Raw genomic sequence first — 25651 nt, forward strand, 5'->3', positions numbered from 1 at the left:
TGGAGGATAATGTATAATAAACACAAACACAAAAAAAATGCAGCTTCAGAATTAATCTAAATTTTATGCCGTCTAGGAGGTGGGAGGCGGGGGCGGACCGAACATCGCATATGTTCGCCATCCGTGGCGAATGCGAACAAGCTATGTTCGCCAGGAACTATTCGCCAGCGAACCGTTCGGGACATCACTATACCTTACAAATGCTTTGGGTCTGATTTTTTTCTCGTTTGCTATCAATTTCTAATTTTGTAGTTTAGCGAATCTAATCGCCTTTTTGCAAGCATTATTGGCTTCCTTATATCTTTTATAGGATGCTTCTGATTTGCCCGATTTAAATACTTTAAATGCCATTTTCTTATTTTTAATTTCTTTATTCACTTTCCCACTAAGCCACACTGGTTTCAATTTGTTTCTTTTATATTTATTACCCAAATGTACCTCTCTAATATTTGTTGGAAGATGATCAATTTATCCTCAGTATTCTTTTCACTAAAGAGTTTATGCCAGTCAATATATTTGTTACGGTACAATCCGTTACTCCGTCAAGCATTCCCTTCTTCCCATAAAATAAAATCACCAAGTAATCCACAGAGTAATAAATTGCTGGTATCGCCAAATAATCCACACATGAGCCAAGGCTTAATGCTGGAACAAGACTGATTTACTGGCACACAGAACTCACAATTTATGCAACACATAACTCCTCCTCTGGGCCAGGCTAGATAATTGAGTTCTTACAATACACACAGCTCAATTATCTGCTGGCCAGAACATTTACAGTTTTTAACAATTTCAGAAAAGTACTTTTCATACAACATACAAACATAATTTCAACATCCCTGGGTAGCTGAGGATACTGGTAGTCACATATCCAAATCTCACAAATTTCCGTTCGGTAGTTTCCGTGTTGCATCGTGTGGAAGTTTGACCGGCTTGCCATGTGGAGGTATCCGGGTTACAGTTCCATAGAATCAGTAGCAAGAGCCGGTCTCCGTTCGCACCTAACTACACGAAAACTACAGTTCGTATGGTTCAGCTGGTTACCTGTGAATGTTCCCCTCATTCGGTAGATTCTATCTACCGAACGCCAGTTTGATTCGTGGAGGGGAACGTATTCATCCAGGACTTCCGTGGGGACCGGGCGTTCGCATGGTTGCCGTGCCGAAATTAGTTCCAGGCAATCCCTGCATAAGTCCCGCTGACCACGTTCGTGAGTTCCAAGATGGCCGCCATCCTTTGTTCTCGCCACGTGTTCGTATGCCGAATGACGGCCACCTAGTAGCAGTTAAGTTGCGGTTTCTCTGTGTTCTAATTTTAATTGCTACCCAGGGTGTGTGGTCTCTGTTCGGTAAACGAATACATTTCCTTCATACATTTTGAACCGAACGGATACAGGCATTAAAACAGCAGGGATAGGGTTTAACTGAGGGCCCACAGGCAAGTACATGAAAAATCCTTCACAATATTGTAAAGCTTCCCTTAACTTATTGAAATTGGCCTTTTTAAAATTATACGTTTTAGTATACCCCACGTGCTTTTGCTTTTTTGAGTTTATTTCAAAGGACACTATATTGTGATCACTATTTCCCAAATGCTCCCCTACTTGAATGTTGGTCAAAAGATCAACATTGTTTGTTATAACGAGATCCAGACAAGCGTCCTTTCTAGTTGGTGCTTGTACCAGTTGTGACATAAAGGTGTCATTTAACACATTCAAAAATCTTATTCCCTTTGCTGAGCTACTAGTGCCTCTATCCCAATTTATGTCCGGGTAATAAAAATCTCCAATAATTAGCGTGTTACCCAGATTTGCAGCTTTCCCAATTTGCTCTAACAGCAGTTCTTCCTCATTAATATTTACATTTGGTGGTTTATAACATATCCCAACCAATAACGTATTTCCCTTTATTTGCCCCAAGCAGATATCTACCCATAAAGCTTCCACATTTTCCTCGCCACACTCCACATGCCTAAGATTTGACTTTAACTCATGGTTGACATACAAACATACCCCACCACCCTTCTTGTTTTTCCTATCCTTCCTAAATAATGTGTACCCATTTAAGTTAACTGCCCAGTCATGTGTCTCATCCCACCATGTTTCTGTTATGCCTATTATATCGTATTGTTTAGTGTATGCTATTGCCTCTAGTTCCCCCGTTTTGTTATTTAGGCTCCTTGCATTAGTAAGCATACATTTAATATTATCATGAGTCATTTGTACTTTTTATGAATTTTTATTAATATTACATATCTCTTCTGTTCTGACTTACCCCTCCCCCCATCTCGGCCCTCTTTGTACTGAGCTAAAGCCCATCTCCTCTCTGTCCTGAATGTCACAGGGTTGTTACCCTAACTTACAGAGAATGTAGAACCCCACAAATAGAGGGTGTAATATCGATTTATCATGGGACTTAGAGTGGCTGAACTTAACGTTATTTAAATACAGAGACAAAGTAAGAAATAGCCATGGTCAGGAATACGAATAAACAAGCCGGGTCAAGATACCAATCTAAGTGATGGGGGATTTGCCAGTCAGAGCTTTTTTTTCAATTCTTTATTTTTATTGTGCATAGGGAGGTACAAACATGGCTGCAATGCCACAATAGCGATTACATGCCTTCGCAAAGCTGACAATACTGTGACATGGGATTAAACTGCACACATTGTTTAAATCCAATACAAGCCGAGGTCAATATCAGAATATGAAGGAAGACTTACTATAAGCACGAACGTGTATTATGGCAGAAACCATGAAAGGGTCCAAATAAGCATTATATAGGCTTACTTCTGATGGGTCCATGTCTTCTCTGCGAATCCAAAAAGTATATGGCGCATGTATGTATTTAAACTATACAAGGATGCGCCATTCGAGCAGGCAGCACCTGAATCAAAAGTTGTGGCTGTCTTATATTGAACTGAGCTTCCCGGATGGAGAACTGACCTCCTCAGAGCACTATGTCTGTCTCTCTGTCCGGCTGTCCATCTGTCTATCAGTCTCTATAACCATCATGTCTCTGTCTGTCTCTGTCTGTCTGTCTCTGTGTTTGACTCCCCTCGTTTCTCTGCAGATAATGAATACTATCACTACCCAGCCCAGTGTAATCACTACGCAGACAGTGTCGGTGGAACCGGGATCCAGATGGATGACTGACATGTGTGACTGCTGTGATGACTGCGGGGTCTGTAAGTGGCAAACAGACACCGGAAGCAATTCTACATACACAGTGATACAGGGCATTAGCCACTAAACCGTGGCCTGCAGTTAGTAACGTTTCCACGTGCAAGGCATTTCATTAAACTCCAGAGCGCACTCTGTCTCAGCGGTGCCGTACAACAACACACCCAGAATAAATAAGATGGACCTTACTGTACCCCAGCATCCCCTTACTGTACCCCAGCATCCCCTTACTGTACCCCAGCATCCCCTTACTGTACCCCAACACCCCCAGATTAAATAAGAGGGACTTTACTGTACCCCAACATCCCCTTACTGTACCCCAACACCCCCAGAATAAATAAGAGGGACTTTACTGTACCCCAACATCCCCTTACTGTACCCCAACACCCCCAGATTAAATAAGAGGGACTTTACTGTACCCCAACATCCCCTTACTGTACCCCAACACCCCCAGATTAAATAAGAGGAACTTTACTGTACCCCGGCATCCCCTTACTGTACCCCAACACCCCCAGAATAAATAAGATGGACTTTACTGTACCCCAACATCCCCTTACTGTACCCCAACACCCCCAGATTAAATAAGATGGACTTTACTGTACCCCAGCATCCCCTTTCTGTACCCCAACACCCCCAGAATAAATTAGAGGGACTTTACTGTACCCCAGCATCCCCTTACTGTACCCCAACACCCCCAGATTAAATAAGATGGACTTTACTGTACCCCAACATCCCCTTACTGTACCCCAACACCCCCAGAATAAATAAGAGGAACTTTACTGTACCCCAGCATCCCCTTACTGTACCCCAACACCCCCAGATTAAATAAGATGGACTTTACTGTACCCCAGCATCCCCTTACTGTACCCCAACACCCCCAGAATAAATAAGATGGACTTTACTGTACCCCAGCATCCCCTTACTGTACCCCAACACCCCCAGAATAAATAAGAGGAACTTTACTGTACCCCAACATCCCCTTACTGTACCCCAACACCCCCAGAATAAATAAGATGGACTTTACTGTACCCCAGCATCCCCTTACTGTACCCCAACACCCCCAGAATAAATAAGATGGACTTTACTGTACCCCAGCATCCCCTTACTGTACCCCAACACCCCCAGATTAAATAAGATGGACTTTACTGTACCCCAGCATCCCCTTACTGTACCCCAACACCCCCAGAATAAATAAGATGGACTTTACTGTACCCCATCATCCCCTTACTGTACCCCAACACCCCCAGATTAAATAAGATGGACTTTACTGTACCCCAGCATCCCCTTACTGTACCCCAACACCCCCAGAATAAATAAGATGGACTTTACTGTACCCCAGCATCCCCTTACTGTACCCCAACACCCCCAGATTAAATAAGATGGACTTTACTGTACCCCAGCATCCCCTTACTGTACCCCAACACCCCCAGAATAAATAAGATGGACTTTACTGTACCCCATCATCCCCTTACTGTACCCCAACACCCCCAGATTAAATAAGATGGACTTTACTGTACCCCAGCATCCCCTTACTGTACCCCAACACCCCCAGATTAAATAAGATGGACTTTACTGTACCCCAGCATCCCCTTACTGTACCCCAACACCCCCAGAATAAATAAGATGGACTTTACTGTACCCCATCATCCCCTTACTGTACCCCAACACCCCCAGATTAAATAAGATGGACTTTACTGTACCCCAGCATCCCCTTACTGTACCCCAACACCCCCAGAATAAATAAGAGGAACTTTACTGTACCCCAGCATCCCCTTACTGTACCCCAACACCCCCAGATTAAATAATATGGACTTTACTGTACCCCAGCATCCCCTTACTGTACCCCAACACCCCCAGAATAAATAAGAGGGACTTTACTGTACCCCAACATCCCCTTACTGTACCCCAACACCCCCAGAATAAATAAGAGGAACTTTACTGTACCCCAGCATCCCCTTACTGTACCCCAACACCCCCAGATTAAATAAGATGGACTTTACTGTACCCCAGCATCCCCTTACTGTACCCCAACACCCCCAGATTAAATAAGATGGACTTTACTGTACCCCAGCATCCCCTTACTGTACCCCAACACCCCCAGATTAAATAAGATGGACTTTACTGTACCCCAGCATCCCCTTACTGTACCCCAACAACCCCAGAATAAATAAGATGGACTTTACTGTACCCCAACATCCCCTTACTGTTCCCAACACCCCCAGATTAAATAAGATGGACTTTACTGTACCCCAGCATCCCCTTACTGTACCCCAACACCCCCAGAATAAATAAGATGGACTTTACTGTACCCCAACATCCCCTTACTGTTCCCAACACCCCCAGATTAAATAAGATGGACTTTACTGTACCCCAGCATCCCCTTAATGTACCCCAACAACCCCAGAATAAATTAGATGGACTTTTCTGTACCCAGCATCCCCTTTCTGTACCCCAACACCCCCAGAATAAATAAGATGGACTTTACTGTACCCCAGCATCCCCTTACTGTACCCCAACACCCCCAGAATAAATAAGATGGACTTTACTGTACCCCAGCATCCCCTTACTGTACCCCAACAACCCCAGAATAAATTAGATGGACTTTTCTGTACCCAGCATCCCCTTTCTGTACCCCAACACCCCCAGAATAAATTAGATGGACTTTACTGTACCCCAGCATCCCCTTACTGTACCCCAATACCCCCAGAATAAATTAGATGGACTTTACTGTACCCCAACATCCCCTTACTGTACCCCAACACCCCCAGAATAAATTAGATGGACTTTACTGTACCCCAGCATCCCCTTACTGTACCCCAACACCCCCAGAATAAATTAGATGGACTTTACTGTACCCCAACATCCCCTTACTGTACCCCAACACCCCCAGAATAAATAAGATGGACCTTACTGTACCCCAATGCCTCCTTGCTGTACCCCAACAGCCTCAGAATAAATAAGATGGACCTTATTGTACCCCAACACCTCCTCACTGTACCCCAACACCCCCAGAATAAATAAAATAGACCTTACTGTACCCCAACATTCCCAGAATAAATTAGATGGACCTTATTGTACCCCAACACCTCCTTACTGTACCCCAACACCACCAGAATAAATAAGATGGACCTTATTGTACCCCAACACCTCCTTTCTGTAACCCAACACCCCCAGAATAAATAAGATGGGCCTTACTGTACCCCCAACACCACCTTGCTGTACACCAACAGCCCTAGAATAAATAAGATGGACCTTACTGTACCACAACATTCCCAGAATAAATTAGATGGATCTTATTGTACACCAACAGCCCTAGAATAAATAAGATGGACCTTACTGTACCCCAGCATCCACAGAATAAATTAGATGGACCTTATTGTACCCCAACACCTCCTTTCTGTACCCCAACACCCCCAGAATAAATTAGATTAACTTTACTGTACCCCAACATCCCCTTACTGTACCCCAACACCCCCAGAATAAATTAGATGGACTTTACTGTACCCCAGCATCCCCTTACTGTACCCCAACACCCCCAGAATAAATTGGATGGACTTTACTGTACCCCAGCATCCCCGTACTGTACCCCAACACCCCCAGATTAAATAAGATGGACTTTACTGTACCCCAGCATCCCCTTACTGTACCCCAACACCCCCAGATTAAATAAGATGGACTTTACTGTACCCCAGCATCCCCTTACTGTACCCCAACACCCCCAGAATAAATTAGATTAACTTTACTGTACCCCAACATCCCCTTACTGTACCCCAACACCCCCAGAATAAATTAGTTGGACTTTACTGTGCCCCAAAATCCCCTTACTGTCCCCAACACCCCCAGAATAAATTTGATGGACTTTACTGTACCCCAACATCCCCTTACTGTTCCCAACACCCCCAGAATAAATAAGATGGACCTTACTGTACCCCAATGCCTCCTTGCTGTACCCCAACAGCCTCAGAATAAATAAGATGGACCTTATTGTACCCCAACATTCCCAGAATAAATTAGATGGACCTTATTGTACCCCAACACCTCCTTACTGTACCCCAACACCCCCAGAATAAATAAAATAGACCTTACTGTACCCCAACATTCTCAGAATAAATTAGATGGACCTTATTGTACCCCAACACCTCCTTACTGTACCCCAACACCACCAGAATAAATAAGATGGACCTTATTGTACCCCAACACCTCCTTTCTGTAACCCAACACCACCAGAATAAATAAGATGGGCCTTACGGTACCCCCAACACCACCTTGCTGTACACCAACAGCCCTAGAATAAATAAGATGGACCTTACTGTACCACAACATTCCCAGAATAAATTAGATGGATCTTATTGTACCCCAACACTCCCAGAATAAATAAGATGGACCTTACTGTACCCCAGCATCCCCAGAATAAATTAGATGGACCTTATTGTACCCCAATACCTCCTTGCTGTACACCAACAGCCCTAGAATAAATAATATGGACCTTACTGTACCACTACATTCCCGGAATAAATTAGATGGACCTTATTGTACCCCAACACTCCCAGAATAAATAAGATGGACCTTACTGTACCACAACATTCCCAGAATAAATTAGATGGACCTTATTGTACCCCAACACTCCCAGAATAAATAAGATGGACCTTACTGTACCTCAACATCCCCAGAATAAATAAAATGTGAAACAAGAACCACAAGTCCAGGAGCTAAGAGACATACTGCGCTGGTGTCATCACATCTATTTATGGACCTTATCACAAACTATTCAGGGATAAAACCCGTTATCAGTATCTGACAAACTAACACAATCCGGATCCCTGGAACGCAGGAGATACCACCACCATAAACAATATCGGGAATCACACTAATGCAATCCGGTCATGATTTTTATATATTTATTTTATTAGTTTATTATTTTGCATTGTGCTTGACCTTTACAAAATAATTCATAGATTGGTGAATAAAATATTAAAATGCGTTATTTTGCCTTTCCCATAGAACCTCTTGGTAGACATCGCGCTAAAGCTTCAGTCCACATGACTATTTAAATTAAATAGATTAATAATAAAACACACTAATAACTAAAAAATCATTTTGCGGCCGTCACATTGCTTAATAAAGAACAAATGCCTATAATTTTCATAGAATTGGGACTTTTCAAAGTGTTTACAATATTCTCAAAAGGAAAGAACCGTGATTAGCAAATTCAGGAACTGTGATCAAATTGTCCACAAATTGTGCCATTCAGCTACAGATTTAGGCCTGGTGATGAACACAACCGTGATCCACCATACTCTGACCCTACTGTCTCCCTACAGGTTGCTGTGCATTGTGGTGCTTCCCCTGCATGATGTGCAATACAGTCAGTGAATTTGGAGAATGTATGTGTCTCCCAATATTGGACCCCTCGTGCATGGGCTACGTGGGCTGCAGCGCTGTCTGCCCTCCTATAACCCTGGCCATGAGGGCAGCCGTCCGCGAGAGATACAAGATAAGGGTAAGATGAGCATTCACCGTTTCACATGCCATGTACTAAGCAGAGAATGACTGTCCCAGTATAGTAGACTAGAGGGAATAAATGGAGAAACAAGAATAAGTTCTGTTGACTCTGGCAAAGGCCCTTATTATAGACCTTGTAACGGAGCTTCGTGTACTCCGACCGAGTACCCTCCGTTGATGGACGCTTCCTAGCTTGCGCCGAGGACCACAAGCACCGCACTGGACACCACAACCACCGCACACTCCACAACCGCCGTAGCTTAACTGGAGACGCGCCGTCTTCCTTCCACCCTGGATCAGTTTCTGTCCTCCAGGACCGTGTGGAGAAGACCTCTCCTCCAGGAGAACGTATCCGGAACGAGCTCTTAAAAGAGCTAAGTGATTAAAGCTCAGGGGAATATGCAGAGCATAGCAATCCCCAGTGTGATACAGCAATTCCCTCCAATAACGAGACGAGGCTACGTTTTGAAGGGTCAAGAAGAACTGAGGACTGGAACACCCAGCCTGCTATTTATTACAAAAAGGTACAAACAGACCACACCCAGGGGGAGGTATAAAACAACCAATAACATAATAGTACAGCCCACAGTTTCCCTCCCCTCTGCTTGGGAGATAATTGTAGCCCCATGTAGCTAGAGCGCAGCTAAGCGGAAAAAGGCCTTGACAGGGGTTAGGAGGCGGGCTTAGGAGGAAGTAAGCAAGGGTTGGATTATGGGTAAGTAGGATTGGCTATTTAAATGAGCAGCCATTTTAGGTGAGTCATTCTAACTTTCTACCTGGTTGAGTTTGTGTTCACCTCGGTGTGCGCGGACTTTGCTTGGTTGGATTTCCTTTGTCTCCTCTGCAGGGCCATGGACGACGTGGAGCGTTTGCTGGAGGGGATCAGGTCGGCAGCACGGCATCAGGGTGTCGACTGGCTACGGGCACAGCTCGGCCCTGCCCTGGCGGAGGCGGCGGATCGGGACTGTGATGGCGGGAGACCGGTCAGGGCCCGGAGGCCCCCGAGGAGGCTAAGCCCGGGCGCGGGGCCCGGTGAAGTTGTCCCCGGAAGCAGTGGGGTTTCGGTTGCGACCGGCAGCAGGCCCGGGAGCCGCGTGGTCGAGGCCTTGCCTCCCCGCGTGCGGACGGAGCCTCGGACGAGCACTCGGCGGCAGAAGGATGTCGCGGACGGGGGCGCTGCTGCTTTCGGGTCGGAAGTGGCCGGGCGGCCCCCTGGTGTTGCAGGACCCACGGAGGGGAGGTCTGGGCGGGCTTCCCCCCCATCGGAGAGTAACGAGGATGACGAGGCTGGATCCGGGAGACCGCATGGCCGGCCTGGGAGGCAACAGGCAAGTGCAGGGGGCTCCGGCCGGGGCCCTCTTGGCGGGAAGGTCGTTAGGGGGAGCTCTGCCACGGAGAGGGGCGGGAGTAGGCCAGTTGGGGGTGCCCAGGCCATAGTCCTAAGGGGGGAGGGTTCTGGGGCCCCTAAGCGTAAACGGGGCTCGAAAGGTGTGAGTTCCAGGGGCGGGGGGGGGTCTCGGGATGTGGCCAGGTCAGAGAGCGGGTCCCCCGTAGGGGTGGTGGGTAGGTCTGGGCTGTCGGGGTCTAGTCAGCAGGGGGGTAGGGGTAAAGGGGCGGTGGTGGTAGGCGCGGGAAAAAGGGTTCCGGAGGCAGTCAGTCGGAGGACCAAGGGGGGTCGGGGACCGGGATCCTCGGTAGTGGTCGGGCGGCGGGGGGGCCCGGATTCTGGGAGTGGTAGCGACAGTCCATCACCCGTTAGATCGCAGGGGTCCCGGGAGGCGCGGGGGAGGTCGGGTAGGCACTGCTCCCCCTCGGACAGCTCGGCAGGGGAATGTGCGGCAGCCCCTAGGTATGGTCGGCAGGGGCGGCCTAATAGTAGAGACGGGAGGAGTCGTAGCCCCAGGGGTTCCAGGGTGCCACGTGGTGGTAGAGGTCAGCGGGAGGCTTCGGTACAGAGCAGGCGCTCCCGGGGTCGTGACGGGAGGGGTATTGATGTCCGTTACACCCTACCCAGGACTTCTTCTCCTTGTCCTAGATCTCGGAGCCGTTCCGCCTCCTCGCAGGCTGGGCACCGGGTGGGCTCCCCGGTCGGCGAGACAGCAGCGGAAGTTCCTCTTCCTGGATGTCGGGCGATCTGCACTGCAGCCCCCACCGTCCCGGTGTCGGGGGGCTTGGCCGGTGAGTCCAGTGGGTCAATACACTCTAGTGCTTTAATTACCACACTTCAGGCACTACTCCACTCATTGGGGGCGGGGGGTGACACTAGCGGCATTGGTCAGGTGTGGGCTCCGGGTGCTGTGGCTACGGGCTCTCGGGTTGGGAACTCCACAGGGCCTAGTTCGGGCGGGGACATGGTGGTGCCGCAGGACGTAGGGGAGACTGGGAGCGAGCGGGCTGAGTTGACCGGGGGTATTCCCGACGCGGCTAGACAGCACGCGTATGTGTCGTTTGCGGGCCCGTTGGGGGTTCATTTGAAGCAGGAAGTGAAGGATAAGATATGGAAAGGGGAATTCTGTGAGATCTTCTCCCTCCTCCCATTGGAGGACTTTATAGACCTCAAGGAAGAGGATAAGAAGGACGAGAAGAAGGAGGAGGAGGAGAAGAGGAAGCGGTATCGCAAGATTCCGAAATCCTTTGGGAATTGGCTGAGGGCTTTTTGTGTGCTGACTAGCGTGCTCGGCGAGAAATCGCCGGGGTTATGCTCCTCTCTGTTTTGTTATTTGGATGGCATTTGGGAAGCGTACCGGACTTACGGGGGGTTGGCGTGGTGGCGGTATGACGAGCAGTTTAGGCAGCGGCTGGCGGCTAACCCGGGTATGCGGTGGGACCAAATGGACCTGCCGCTCTGGATGAAGTTAATGATGGCGCAAAAGGCGCAGCCCTTTCAGAACTCGGCCGGCGCTAGGGGGCAGTCCGCCTCGTCGGCCGCCTTACCAAAGGGCTTATGTTGGCTCTATAATGAGGGCCAATGCAAGTGGGGGACCACCTGTCGCTTCAAGCATGAGTGCTCCGGCTGTGGAGGTGCTCATGGGCTCAACCGCTGCTTCAAGAAGGGGAAGTCCGGTGGCGCCGGTGCTGCTGTCGCGACCGGGGGAGGGGGTGCATCCGCTTCCCCTGGGCTTAACCCCAGTGAGGCTAAGCGCGATGGAGCCATGGCTAAGCCGCTACGATAACAAGGCGGATGCCGCTGTGCTCCTGGCGGGTTTTGCGAAGGGGTTTTTCATTCCGTTCCAGGAGCGGGAGGGGGGATCGGGGAGGCTGCGCAACCTGAAGTCTGTGGCTGACTTCCCGGACGTGGTTAGGGAGAAGCTGGGCAAGGAAGTCGGGCTGGGCCGCATGGCGGGCCCGTTCGCAGTGCCTCCGCTGGAAGGCCTGCGGATTTCTCCACTTGGGGTGGTTCCCAAGAAGGAGCCGGGTAAATTTAGACTCATTCACCACCTCTCGTACCCGAAAGGGGAATCGGTGAATGACGGTATTCATAAGGACTTGTCTTATGCATCTTTCGACCGGGTGGTCGATCTGGTCCGGCGGGCAGGGCGTGGGGCTCTGATGGCGAAGGTGGACATTGAGGCCGCGTTTCGGCTGCTGCCGGTCCACCGGGACTGTCATCACCTGCTGGGGTGTTTCTTCGAAGGGAACTACTTCGTGGACTTGTGCCTGCCCATGGGTTGTTCCATTTCGTGCTCCTATTTTGAGAAATTTAGCACTTTTCTCGAATGGGTGGTACGGGTGGAAGCGGGGAATCGTTTTATTGTGCATTATCTGGATGATTTTCTGTGCGTGGGGCCGGCTGATTCCTTGGATTGCCTGCGCCTGCTGCGGACGGTTGAGTGGGTGGCGGGCCACTTCGGGGTTCCGCTGGCGGCGGATAAAACTGAAGGCCCGACCACGTGTCTGAGTTTCCTGGGTCTGGAGATTGACTCTGGGTTGGGCGAATGCCGGCTGCCCCGAGATAAGCTGGACAGGCTTCGAGGGGCGGTGGCTGTTGTAGCGGGGGCGCGCAAGGTTACTCTGCGGCAGCTCCAGTCTTTGATTGGGCTGCTCAATTTTGCGTGTCGGGTCATTCCGATGGGAAGGGTCTTCAGTCGCAGCTTGTCGGCCGCTACTGCGGGGGTTCGGTCCCCGCACCATTTCATCCGGGTGTCGGCGGCCATGAAAGCGGACTTGGGCATTTGGGATGCCTTCTTGCGGGATTTTAATGGGACGGTGTTGTTCAGGCAGGAGGGCCAGTCATCGGCCGAGCTTGAGCTTTTCACGGATGCATCGGGCAGTGTAGGTTTTGGGGCATATTTTGGTGGCTGCTGGTGTGCGGAGAGGTGGCCGGACTCTTGGGGTTCGAGCCCTCTTATGCGCAACTTGGCTTTCCTTGAGTTGTTCCCGTTAGTGGTTGCGATGGCACTATGGGGCGACAGGCTGCGTGATCGGAAAGTGGTCTTTTTCTCGGATAACATGGCGGTGGTTCACGCGGTGAATCGTCAATCTGCGGCATCAAGGCCGGTGGTTAGGCTGCTTAGGCGACTGGTATTGCTGTGTATGTCTCGGAATGTTGTTTTTCGCGCGCGGCATGTTCCCGGTTATTTGAATGAGGTGGCTGATGCTCTGTCTCGTTTTCAGTGGTCCCGATTCTGGCTGGTGGCACCGGGGGCTTCGAAGGACGGTCAGGCTTGCCCGGACGAGATTTGGCAGCTGGGAACATCCTGCTTGGAGGACTTGTGAAGGCTTCCCTGGCGCCGGCCACTTGGGCCTCGTACAGTAAGGTTTGGGGCTTGTGGGAGCGGTCGCTGGACGGGCTGGCCATGGACAGCGGGGAGGCTCTGCGGGATGCTTTCCTGTGGTACACCTGGCAGTTGCTGGCAAAAGGGGCGTCGCCTGCCATGGTGGACAGGTCCATGGCGGCGATGGCGTTTTGGTTCAGATGGCATGGGAAGGAGGACTTTACTAAGACTTTCATTATCAGGCAGGCCCTGAAGGGCTATCGCAAGGGACACAGGTCGCCGGATACCAGGCGCCCGGTGTCGGTTCGACTACTGGGGGATTTGGTGGCTTTGTTGCCTGAAATCTGTTTTGATGGGTTCGAGGCTTCGCTGTTCAAGGTGGCGTTTATTTTGGCGTTTTTTGGGGCATTCCGAATTGGGGAACTGGTGAGCGCTAATAAGAGGGTGCAAGGGGGCCTGCAATTTTCGGGGGTTCGTGTCTTGGATGGGAAGGTGGTGGTGCACCTCGGCAGATCCAAAACGGACGTCCGCGGCGTGGGCCGGGACGTGGCACTGGGGGCCTTGCCGGGCTCGGCTTTGTGCCCGTTGGCTGCTACGGCAGAGTACCTGGCGCGGAGGCCGGCGATGGGGGGTTCCTTGTTGGTGCATGCCGACGGATCCTCCCTCTCTCGGTTTCAGTTCACGAAAGTTTTTCGGTTGGGCTTGGGCAAGTTAGGGCTTCGGGCTGAACGATTTGGAACGCACTCGTTCCGTATTGGGGCTGCCACGGAGGCGGCTCGGTTGGGATTGGGGGACGAGGTGGTGAAACGGATCGGGAGGTGGGAATCGGTAATATTCCGTTCCTATGTCAGATTGGGTCTGTTGGAGTAATGAGATTGGGGACCGTTTTATGCAAAAAAAAAATGTGTTTTGGGAATAAGAGACTGGTAACTGGCTGTACTAAAATGGTTCACTGTGTTATTTGGGCTGGGGTGGGGGTCTCTGTCGGACTTCCCTCATCATTTGTTTTTCCCCCCAGGGCGTGAGGCATGGATCGTGGGCCATTCGTTTGTCTTCTGGGCCGAGAGGAGGGCCGCAGCTCGAGCGCAAGGCCAGCAGCTGGGTTTTCCGAGAGGCCAGTTGGCAGTTCGCTGGTTTGGGCATCGGGGTTTCTGCTGGGGGGATGTTTGTGGTAAACTGTTTGGGATGCTGGCGGCGGGATACACGCCAGACTTACTGGTCCTGCATATTGGGGGTAATGACCTGGGCCTTACGCCGCAACGCCGGCTGGTGAAGTGGATGAAGCAGGACATCAATAAGTTGAGGGGCCTGCTTCCGGGGGTCATGTTGGTTTGGTCGGAGATTGTCCCGAGGCGCCGGTGGCGGCACGCTCGGGATCCGTTAGCTATGGATAGGTGCAGGAAGAAGGTGAATAGCTTGATGGCAAGCTTTGTGCGGAAGGTAGGAGGTGTGGTGGTAAGGCACCTTGAGCTGGAGGAAGGGTTGCCAGGATACTACCGCTCGGATGGTGTTCACCTCTCGGAGGTGGGTTTGGACCTGCTCAACTTGGGTTGGCAGGATGGTATCAGGATGGCTCTGTTTCTTCGGGGTGGCGGAGCTCAGACAGCTTAAGGGGTCAAGGTCTGAGCTTGTGGCGGGACGGGGAGCCGAAGGAGAGGAAATAGGCTCCCCTGGATGAACGTGAGGTGGAATAAACAGATTGTGGTCATCGGTGGTTGAGAGGTTTCGAGTCCTGGAGGTGACTCAGAACCTGGTGGGGCAGGGGTATCCGAGTATACCCCTGCCGTGGTTAATGGATGGTTGGCACTTTGGAATGTTGGTGTATGTTATAAATATGTTATAAATATGTATAGGTGTTATTATATGGGGGTCATTGCCTTTTGTATGGTAGCCGAAGGAACAGGATGCGAGGGGGCGGAGTATGGGGGGCAATGACCCATGTTTAATATGTTAATTTATTATTGTTATTATTATTATTATTATAATTATTATTATAATTATTGGTTAATAAAGCTGTGGACAAATTTCCCCATAATACTTAGTGTCCGTGTGTTATTGGGTTAGGTTATGGGGGTGGTTTGTCCTGGATTCCGACTGCCCAAATGGCGACTATACACCTGTCATGAGTTTCCTTCTATATCTACTCAATTATCTCCAAGCTAAAACTTACACATTTTTATAACTTTGTGATTTTACATAGTACATGAATAAAACTTAATTTTTTATAATCAATCCATTCAGGGGAACAACATATTAAAAAATGGCACGAATCAGACCAGGGGTTCAAAAGTTAAGGGAAAGTCCTTTGTGACTAAATGAAGCATGGCTTTCCGGCTTAGACCGGTTTTACAGAGCCCTCTCTCCTGGAGAAGTAATCCAATTACCTCCCAGGACAAAGACAGACTCCATTGAGCACATGGTTGCAAAAAGACATAAAACACTTTAAAATACATAAAGTCCCCTTTTACACATAACACACAGACATTTCACATATCCCCAGATAGCTGGGATCTGAGCGCACAAAACTACCGAATAGCGCGCAGATCCTATTCATACAGTTCAATTGCCATGGAGCTAAAGTCTTTCCCATAGTCTTTCATTATATGAATAGGCTCCATGGCATAGCTATCTGGGGTATCACCGCTCACACAGGGCAAGTACCGAATGACCCCACTGTATTTAAAGGGCCAGAATGAGTGACATGCACTCTGTTAGGGCCGAATACTGTTTTTAAAGGGCCCAATCTTCCAGGGCCATAGTCGCAGGGGAGGAGGCAGGCAAGCAGGCCTCTCCAGGACAAAGTGTCGAAGGGCACTTCGTCACAGACCTAGAGCCCTTTCTCAAACTCCAGGCTTGCAAGTTCTGTTCCCAGCAGGCTCCACTCAACCTCCCATTTGGGATGAGAAACAGTAAATTCTGTTTATCAGATAACTTATATTGGTTCAGATTAAGAACACACACTCGATGCTTGGAATCCTTTTACTGTTGGGGTTTCAGGTTTTGGCATATAGGTATTTCTTCATTTAAATTGAAAATGAATTACAGGAATTATTAATACAAAGTTTTGCAACCCTGCCTTTGGTCCTTGCTGTCTGTCTAGGTATATAATTTATCCGTTTGTCCTTCGCATGTTCTTTATCAGTTCAGTTTCTTCTATCCATATCTCATAATTTCACCAAATCCTGCACTATCATTTCCAGTTTTGTCCTTCTCATGTCTCCTCAATCTCGCCTTTCTTTAATGTGCATCACCTTGCCCCCCACACCCCACCCTCCTAATCCGAGCCAACTCTTTCTTGATTTCTCTGTGTTCCACTCCAGTCTCCTAATACAAGCCAACTAATTCTTGGTTTCTCCGTGTCCCACCCCAATCTCCTAATACAAGCCTACTCTTTCTTGGTTTCTCCTTTTCCCACCCCAACTTCCTAAACCAAACCAGCTATTTCTTGATTTCTCTGTGTCCAACTCCAGTCTCCTAATACAAGCCAACTAATTCTTGGTTTCTCCGTGTCCCACCCCAATCTCCTAATACAAGCCTACTCTTTCTTGGTTTCTCCTTTTCCCACCCCAACTTCCTAAACCAAACCAGCTATTTCTTGATTTCTCTGTGTCCAACTCCAGTCTCCTAATACAAGCCAACGAATTCTTGGTTTCTCCGTGTCCCACCCCAATCTCCTAATACAAGCCTACTCTTTCTTGGTTTCTCCTTTTCCCACCCCAACTTCCTAAACCAAACCAGCTATTTCTTGATTTCTCTGTGTCCAACTCCAGTCTCCTAATACAAGCCAACGAATTCTTGGTTTCTCCGTGTCCCACCCCAATCTCCTAATACAAGCCTACTCTTTCTTGGTTTCTCCTTTTCCCACCCCAACTTCCTAAACCAAACCAGCTATTTCTTGGTTTCTCTGTGTCCCACTACAATCTCTTAATCCAAGTCAACTATTTCTTGGTTTCTCTGTGACCCACCCCATTCTCCTAATCAAAGCCTACTCTTTCTCGGTTTCTCTGTGCCCCACTCCAATCTCGGGATCCAAGCCAACTTTATGTTGGTTTCTCCACGTCCCAACACAATTGCCTAATTTTTGCTAATGTTTTCTTGGTTTCTCTGTGGCCCACCAGCACTTTGTTGTTTTTAATTTCTCCTATAATGCTTACTTTATACTCACATTGCATTTAACTAATTGTATTTTCACACTTTACTTGGGCTTTTTAAGGCGTTGTGAAATTTTTGTTCATGTTTCTTCCAGTCTTTTTGTTTTATATTTCTTCTTTTCTGGTGTTTTTGATTGGTTTCTTTTCTGGTGTTTTTGAGTGGTTTCTTTTCTCTCAATACTTTCTCGTTTTTTTGTGATATATTGTGTGTGTTTTACAGACTTTCCCATAGTTCTCAGCTTCTCTTTATTTTATTTTTTTTACTTTTCAAAGAATGAAAATCTCTTGCTCCTCTTGTTGTCCCATCAGAATATCCTTGTATGGTGTACTACTATCTCTGTCCTTAATAATTCCCATTGTCTTTATTTCTTTCAGGGGTCAATCTGTGATGACTGTGTCCGCTCTTGCTGCTGTTACTCCTGTACCTGGTGTCAGATGGCTCGGGAAATTAAGAGGAGGGGAAACTGGTCTGTTGTGACAACTGCTCAAACCACCGTTGTAAACAGCACACCAATGTACCCCCACAATTCTGACTACTCTCCGCTTGTTGAGTACTAAATCAACGTAACGGGTATAGTTTAGATTTACTATACCCGTTACGTTGAGTCTGTCATTAGATCACTGCCTTCATTCCACGTTTACATACAGAGCGTAGTTTAGATTTACTTGCTTTACCCATTACATTTTTAAATGTGTATCCATATTTCACCAATCGCACACTCACTGGACTGTCGCATGTTACACACTGACCAAACATGTCAAAGAATAAAGTTATATCTTTTTTATAAATTCATGCTGGATAGAAAACCAAGAGTGATTGATTTTGTATAGCTTAATAGGCCAATAAATCAGTTTTATAATCCTTTGATCTGGACTGTTTAATAATAGGGCAGCACGGAAGAAGAGGAAGATAGCTTGGGCGAGTGGCATTACGTTTATCTAACCCAATGTAAGTGATGGGGGATTTGCCAGTTAGAGCTTTTTTTTTTTTTTTCAATTCTTTATTTTTATTGTGCATAGGGAGGTACAAACATGGCTGCAATGCCACAATAGCGATTACATGCCTTCGCAAAGCTGACAATACTGTGACATGGGATTAAACTGCACACATTGTTTAAATTGTTAGAGTAATGCTGAGTAAGTCAGGTGAGTAAATGCGAGTAACAATAGCAAGAGGTGTGTTTACGAGAAATAAATTGACATGACTGACGTAGATTAGTAGCCTGCTGAATTGCTAAACATTCTAATAAGCAAAATGGACAATCTGTCATAAGACATGAGTAGAAGAGGAGCAATGGAACGCTATGGCAGCTGTATGCCTAGCTAGGAACATAGATATCGTGGTCATGCTTAACAAACAGTTGTAGGTTAGAAAGGTACGTATGCTAAACTAACTTATGTAACAGAATAGTGAGGCTATACATAGAAATGCTTAGCTTATAATCACTTGGTCCCTAGCGATACCCCCCCTGCGGTCCCCGGCATAAACAAAAGGGATATTGAATTGCATGCATACAGTTGTGAGAGTTCATCTCAGGTATTAAGATGTAATGAATATTGGGCACTGTGCCTGACATTGAGTCCCAGTCTTGTGTGGATCAGCCGATGCCTTGTTGGGGCTGGGTGTGCTCCCACTGCGCCGTTAGTTGCAGCGATGGTGCGTGCCACATTCCCCTTGGTCCAGCAGTGTGGGAGAAGAGTGTCTCAGTGTGGGCTGAGGACCTATTCGGTATGTATAATGTGGCTCCAGTTGTGGTTCCCACCTGTCGGTGTAATCGTTGGCTGTAGTGGTCTGCCACTTGCGTGTGTGGATGAGTTGGCCATTGCCCCTCTTAGGCTGGGTCATTGTCGGGGAGCAAGGCGGTGTTCTGCGCTGTGCTGTGGGGGTCCCCTTAAGATGGTTTGCCTGTGCCTGGTCGCGTTCGCCCTAAGTGTGGCTCCAGTCACCCGATATCGGGTTGGTCTTTTTCAGGCGCCTGTGGAGCCCGGGAAGGGAACTTACAGCGTGTGCTGGGACATTCTCTTGAGCTTCTCGTAACGGCCCATGTGGCGTACCTTCAGGCTGGGTCCCTGGTTCCGGGGGCCACGCAAGCTGTTCCAGCCTCTCCCAGAAGGCGTCCCAGAAGAGACAAACATATTATACTTATATACATGCTATGGCTAATGATTATTTCAGGCTGTAGATTAGATTAAAACAGGAGAGTTGATATTACTGGTGCTAACATAAATGCTGTTATTATGCAGAGAACAGACCTATGCAAACACATGAGCATACTTGCATTGTAGGTTCAATCTAGCATATTATTAGTGATGTCGCGAACACAAAATTTTCGGTTCGCGAACCTGGCGAACCGCCATAGACTTCATTGGGCAGGCGAATTTTAAAACCCACAGGGACTCTTTCTGGCCACAATAGTGATGGAAAAGTTGTTTCAAGGGGACTAACACCTGGACTGTGGCATGCCGGAGGGGGATCCATGGCAAAACTCCCATGGAAAATTACACAGTTGATGCAGAGTCTGGTTTTAATCCATAAATGGCATAAATCACCTAACATTCCTAAATCACAATGGATATGGATTGACACCTGACATATGACATATTGACACCTTGACATATGGATTGACACCTGTCCTCAGAGACCCTGATACACACTGACACAGAGCAGAATAGGGACTGTTCCCCCTACATAGGGTCACTTGGCAGATATGGATTGACACCTACCCTAAGGATCCCTGATACACACTGACACAGAGCAGAATAGGGACTGTTCCCCCTACATAGGGTCACTTGGCAGGTATGGATTGACACCTATCCTAAGGATCCCTGATACACACTGACACAGAGCAGAATAGAGACTGTTCCTCCTACATAGGGTCACTTGGCAGATATGGATTGACACCTGTCCTCAAAACCCCTGATACACACTGACACAGAGCAGAATAGGGACTGTTCCCCCTACATAGGGTCACTTGGCAGATATGGATTGACACCTATCCTAAGGATCCCTGATACACACTGACACAGAGCAGAATAGGGACTGTTCCTCCTACATAGGGTCACTTGGCAGATATGGATTGACACTTGTCCTCAGAGACCCTGATACACACTGACACAGAGCAGAATAGGGACTGTTCCTCCTACATAGGGTCACTTGGCAGATATGGATTGACACCTATCCTAAGGATCCCTGATACACACTGACACAGAGCAGAATAGGGACTGTTCCCCCTACATAGGGTCACTTGGCAGATATGGATTGGCACCTATCCTAAGGATCCCTGATACACACTGACACAGAGCAGAATAGGGACTGTTCCCCCTACATAGGGTCACTTGGCAGATATGGATTGACACTTGTCCTCAGAGACCCTGATACACACTGACACAGACCAGAATAGGGACTGTTCCTCCTACATAGGGTCACTTGGCAGATATGGATTGACACCTATCCTAAGGATCCCTGATACACACTGACACAGAGCAGAATAGGGACTGTTCCCCCTACATAGGGTCACTTGGCAGATATGGATTGACACCTATCCTAAGGCACCCTGATACACACTGACACAGAGCAGAATAGGGACTGTTCCCCCTACATAGGGTCACTTGGCAGATATGGATTGCCACCTGTCCTCAGGGACACTGATACACATTGGGGGGGGGACCTACTGTCCTCCCCCCCGCCCCCACCCCTGTGCGGTGGGTGGGGGCCATAAAAATAATGAGGGGGGGACCTACTGTCCTCCCCCCGCCCCCACCCCTGCCCGGTGGATGGGGGCCATAAAAATAATGAGGGGGGGACCTACTGTCCTCCCCCTGCCCCCCACCCCTACGCGGTGGGTGGGGGCCATGAATCCCAATGGGGGGGACCTACTGTCCTCCCCCCGCCCCCACCCCTGCGCGGTGGGTGGGGGCCATAAAAATAATGAGGTCCCCCCTGGCCCCCACCCCTGCGCAGTGGTTGGGGGCCATGAAAATAAAGAGGGGGGACCTACTGTCCTCCCCTCGGCCCCCACCGCTGCGCGGTGGGTGGGGGCCATAAAAATAATGAGGGGGGGACCTACTGTCCTCCCCCCCCTGGCCCCCACCCCTGAGTGGTGGGTGGGGGCCCTAAAAAACTAATAAGGGGGGGACCTACTGTCGACCCCAGCCCCCACCCCTGAGTGGTGGGTGGGGGCCCTAAATAAAAATCCCCCCCCAATCAAAGGTGACTAGGGATCCCCAAGCCCCTAGTCACCCACCCCAAAATAAGTTACCCCCTACCTACCTCCCTCACCCTAAAAAATAGGGAGGGGGGAATAAAATAACTAACCTGTAAAGAAAAATTCAACTTACCATTTGACGTCTTCTTTTTTCTAAAATCTTCTTTTTTCAGCCCCAAAAAAGGCCAAATAAAAAGCCATAAGAACCGACGCAATAAAAAATAAATAAAAAAAAAAAACGAGCGCAAAAAAATATAATCCATCTTCACTAGTGATGCACCGAACTGTTCGCCGGTGAATAGCAGTTGCCTGCCTGCCAGCTTCTGTGTCAGGCTCACAGTGGATACTGTGCCCACTTGCCCAGTGCCACCACTCATTTCTGGTGTCACAATAGCTTGCATTTAAAAACAATTTTTTTTTTCACTGTAATAGATTGAATAGCAGTTAGTTGTCTGCAAGCGTCTGTGTGTCAGGCTCACAGTGGATACTGTGCCCACTTGCCCAGTGCCACCACTCATATCTGGTGTCACAATAGCTTGCATTTAAAAAAAAAAAAAAAATTCCACTGTAATAGATTAATTAGCAGTTAGTTGTCTGCAAGCGTCTGTGTGTCAGGCCAACAGCGTGTACTCTGCCAGTGTGCACAGTGCCACTCATATCTGGTGGCACAATAGCGTGCATTTAAAAACCAACAAACTTTTTTTTCACTGTAATAGATTGAATAGCAGTTAGTTGTCTGCAAGCGTCTGTGTGTCAGGCTCACAGTGGATACTGTGCCCACTTGCCCAGTGCCACCACTCATATCTGGTGTCACAAAAGCGTGCATTTAAAAACAAAAAACTTGTTTCACTGTTATAGATTGAATAACAGTTAGTTGTCTGCAAGTGTCTGTGTGTCAGGCCAACAGCGTGCACTCTGCCAGTGTGCACAATGCCACTCATATCTGGTGGCACAATAGCGTGCATTTAAAAACCCACAAACTTTTTTTCACTGTAATAGATTGAATAGCAGTTAGTTGTCTGCAAGCGTCTGTGTGTCAGGCTCACAGTGGATACTGTGCCCACTTGCCCAGTGCCACCACTCATATCTGGTGTCACAATAGCTTGCATTTAAAAACCTAATTTTTTTTTCACTGTTATAGATTGCATAGCAGTTAGTTGTCTGCAAGCGTCTGTGTGTCAGGCCAACAGCGTGTACTCTGCCAACCTCTGCCACTGCACAGTGCCACTCATATCTGGTGTCACAATAGCGTGCATTTAAAAACAAAAAAAACTTTTTTCACTGTTATAGATTGAATAGCAGTTAGTTGTCTTCAAGCGGGTGTGTCAGGCCTACAGCGTGTACTCTGCCAACCTCTGCCACTGCACAGTGCCACTCATATCTGGTCTTACAGTAGCTTGCACGCATAGTACCACTAACCCCCCAAAAAATGACAGGTAGAGGCAGGCCACCCCGCAGGGGCCATCATGGTCGTGGTGCTGTGATTCCCTTTTGCCCTAGAATAATGCCCAGTTTTCAGAGGCCGTGATTGCAGAGCTCAGCAGTGTGGCATTTTTTTTGTGTGTCTGCCTCTGACAACAGCAATGCCATTTGCAACCTGTGCCAAAAGAAACTGAGTTGTGGGAAGTCCAACACCCACCTAGGTACAACTGCTTTGCGTAGGCACATGATCGCACATCACAAACGCCTATGGGATCAACAAATGAGCACACAAACTCAAAGCTGCCATCCTCCTCCTGGTCCAGCATCTTCAGCCACGTCAACCACTGCTGTCCTCCTTGCCCCCTCTCAACCATCCGCCACTCCGTCTCTCGCCTTGAGCAGTTCCCGCTCATCTGCCCACAGTCAGGTGTCTGTCAAGGACATGTTTGAGCGTAAGAAGCCAATGTCAGAAAGTCACCCCCTTGCCCAGCGTCTGACAGCTGGCTTGTCTGAACTATTAGCCCGCCAGCTTTTACCATACAAGTTGGTGGAGTCTGAGGCGTTCAAAAAATGTGTGGCTATTGGGATACCACAGTGGAAGGTACCCGGACAAAATTTATTTGCACAAAAGGCAATCCCCAACCTGTACTCGATTGTGCAAAAGGAAGTAATGGCATGTCTGGCACACAGTGTTGGGGCAAGGGTCCATCTGACCACCGATACCTGGTCTGCAAAGCATGGTCAGGGCAGGTATATCACCTACACTGTGCATTGTGTAAACCTGCTGACGGTTGCCAAGCATGGAATGCGTGGCTGTGCAGAGGAGTTGGTGACACCGCCACGACTTGCAGGCAGGCCTGCTGCCACCTCCTCTACTCCTCCTACTCCATCCTCTTCGATAACCTCCTCGGCTGAGTCCTCTTCTGCTGCTGTGTCTTGCTCCACATCAACGGCACCCACCCAGCTCCCCAGGTACTATTCCACATCCCGGATACGGCAGTGTCACGCCGTCTTGGGTTTGACTTGCTTGAAAGCAGAGAGTCACACAAGACAAGCACTCCTGTCCGCCCTGAACGCACAGGTGGAAAAGTGGCTGACTCCGCAGCAACTGGATATCGGCAAAGTGGTTTGTGACAACAGAAAAAATTTGTTGGCGGCATTGAAGTTGGGCAAGTTGACACATGTGCCGTGCATGGTACATGTGTGTAATCTGATCGTACAACGCTTTGTGCATAAGTACACAGGCTTACAGAACGTCCTGAAGCAGGCCAGGAAGGTGTGTGGCCATTTCAGGCGTTCCTACACGGCCATGGCACACTTTGCAGATATCCAGCGGTGAAACAACATGCCAGTGAGGCGCTTGATTTGTGACAGGCGGACACGTTGGAATTCAACACTCCTAATGTTAGACCGCCTGCTCCAACAAGAAAAAGCCGTTAATGAATATTTGTATGACCGGGGTGCTAGGACAGCCTCTGGGGGGCTGGGAATTTTTTTGCCACATTACTGAACGCTCATGCGCAATGCCTGTAGGCTCATGCGTCCTTTTGAGGAGGTGACAAACCTAGTCAGTCGCACCGAAGGCACCATCAGCGACATCATACCATTTGTTTTCTTCCTGGAGCGTGCCCTGCGAAGAGTGCTGGATCAGGCAGTAGATGAGCGTGAAGAGGAAGAGTTGTGGTCACCATCACCACCAGAAACAGCCTTATCAGCATCGCTTGCTGGACCTGCGGCAACGCTGGAAGAGGATTGTGAGGAAGAGGAGTCAGAGGAGGAATGTGGCTTTGAGGAGGAGGAGGAAGACCAACCACAACAGGCATCCCAGGGTGCTCGTTGTCACCTATCTGGTACCCGTGGTGTTGTACGTGGCTCGGGGGAAGAACATACCTTCATTGAGATCACTGAGGAGGAGGAACGGGAAATGAGTAGCTCGGCATCCAACCTTGTGCAAATGGGGTCTTTCATGCTGTCGTGCCTGTTGAGGGACCCTCGTATACAAAGGCTGAAGGAGAACGACCTGTACTGGGTGTCCACGCTACTAGACCCCGGGTATAAGCAGAAAGTGCCTGAAATGTTACCAAATTACAACAAGTCGGAAAGGATGCAGCATTTGCAAAATAAATTAAAAAGTATGCTTTACACAGCGTATAAGGGTGATGTCACAGCACAACGGGAATCTAACAGGGGAAGAGGTGGAAGTAATCCTCCTCCCACGACCACGCTGGCAAGGACAGGACGCTTTAAAGACGTATTGCTGATGGAGGACATGCGGAGCTTTTTAAGTCCTGCGCATCGACACAGCCCTTCGGAATCCACCCTCAGAGAACGACTCAACCGACAGGTAGCAGACTACCTCGCCTTAACTGCAGATATCGACACTCTGAGGAGCGATGAACCCTTTGGCTACTGGGTGTGCAGGCTTGACCTGTGGCCTGAGCTATCCGAATTTGCGATAGAACTTCTGGCCTGCCC

General features: G+C 48.7%; 1 protein-coding gene across 1 annotated transcript in view; it reads left to right on the forward strand.

Moving 5' to 3' along the window:
* The window catches only part of LOC134601572 (cornifelin homolog), a 49246-nt gene extending 30831 nt beyond the window's left edge, over positions 1-18415 (forward strand). The window contains exons 2-4 of the mRNA XM_063446094.1: positions 3072-3186; positions 8503-8681; positions 17925-18415. Of these exons, the coding sequence (XP_063302164.1) occupies positions 3075-3186; positions 8503-8681; positions 17925-18107 (474 nt within the window). The 5' untranslated portion in view covers positions 3072-3074 and the 3' untranslated portion in view covers positions 18108-18415. The remainder of the gene's footprint in view (positions 1-3071; positions 3187-8502; positions 8682-17924) is intronic.
* Positions 18416-25651: the final 7236 nt, after the last annotated feature.

Source organism: Pelobates fuscus, chromosome 3 (genome assembly GCF_036172605.1).
Source record: "Pelobates fuscus isolate aPelFus1 chromosome 3, aPelFus1.pri, whole genome shotgun sequence".
In the NCBI taxonomy this organism is placed as follows: Eukaryota; Metazoa; Chordata; class Amphibia; order Anura; family Pelobatidae; genus Pelobates; species Pelobates fuscus.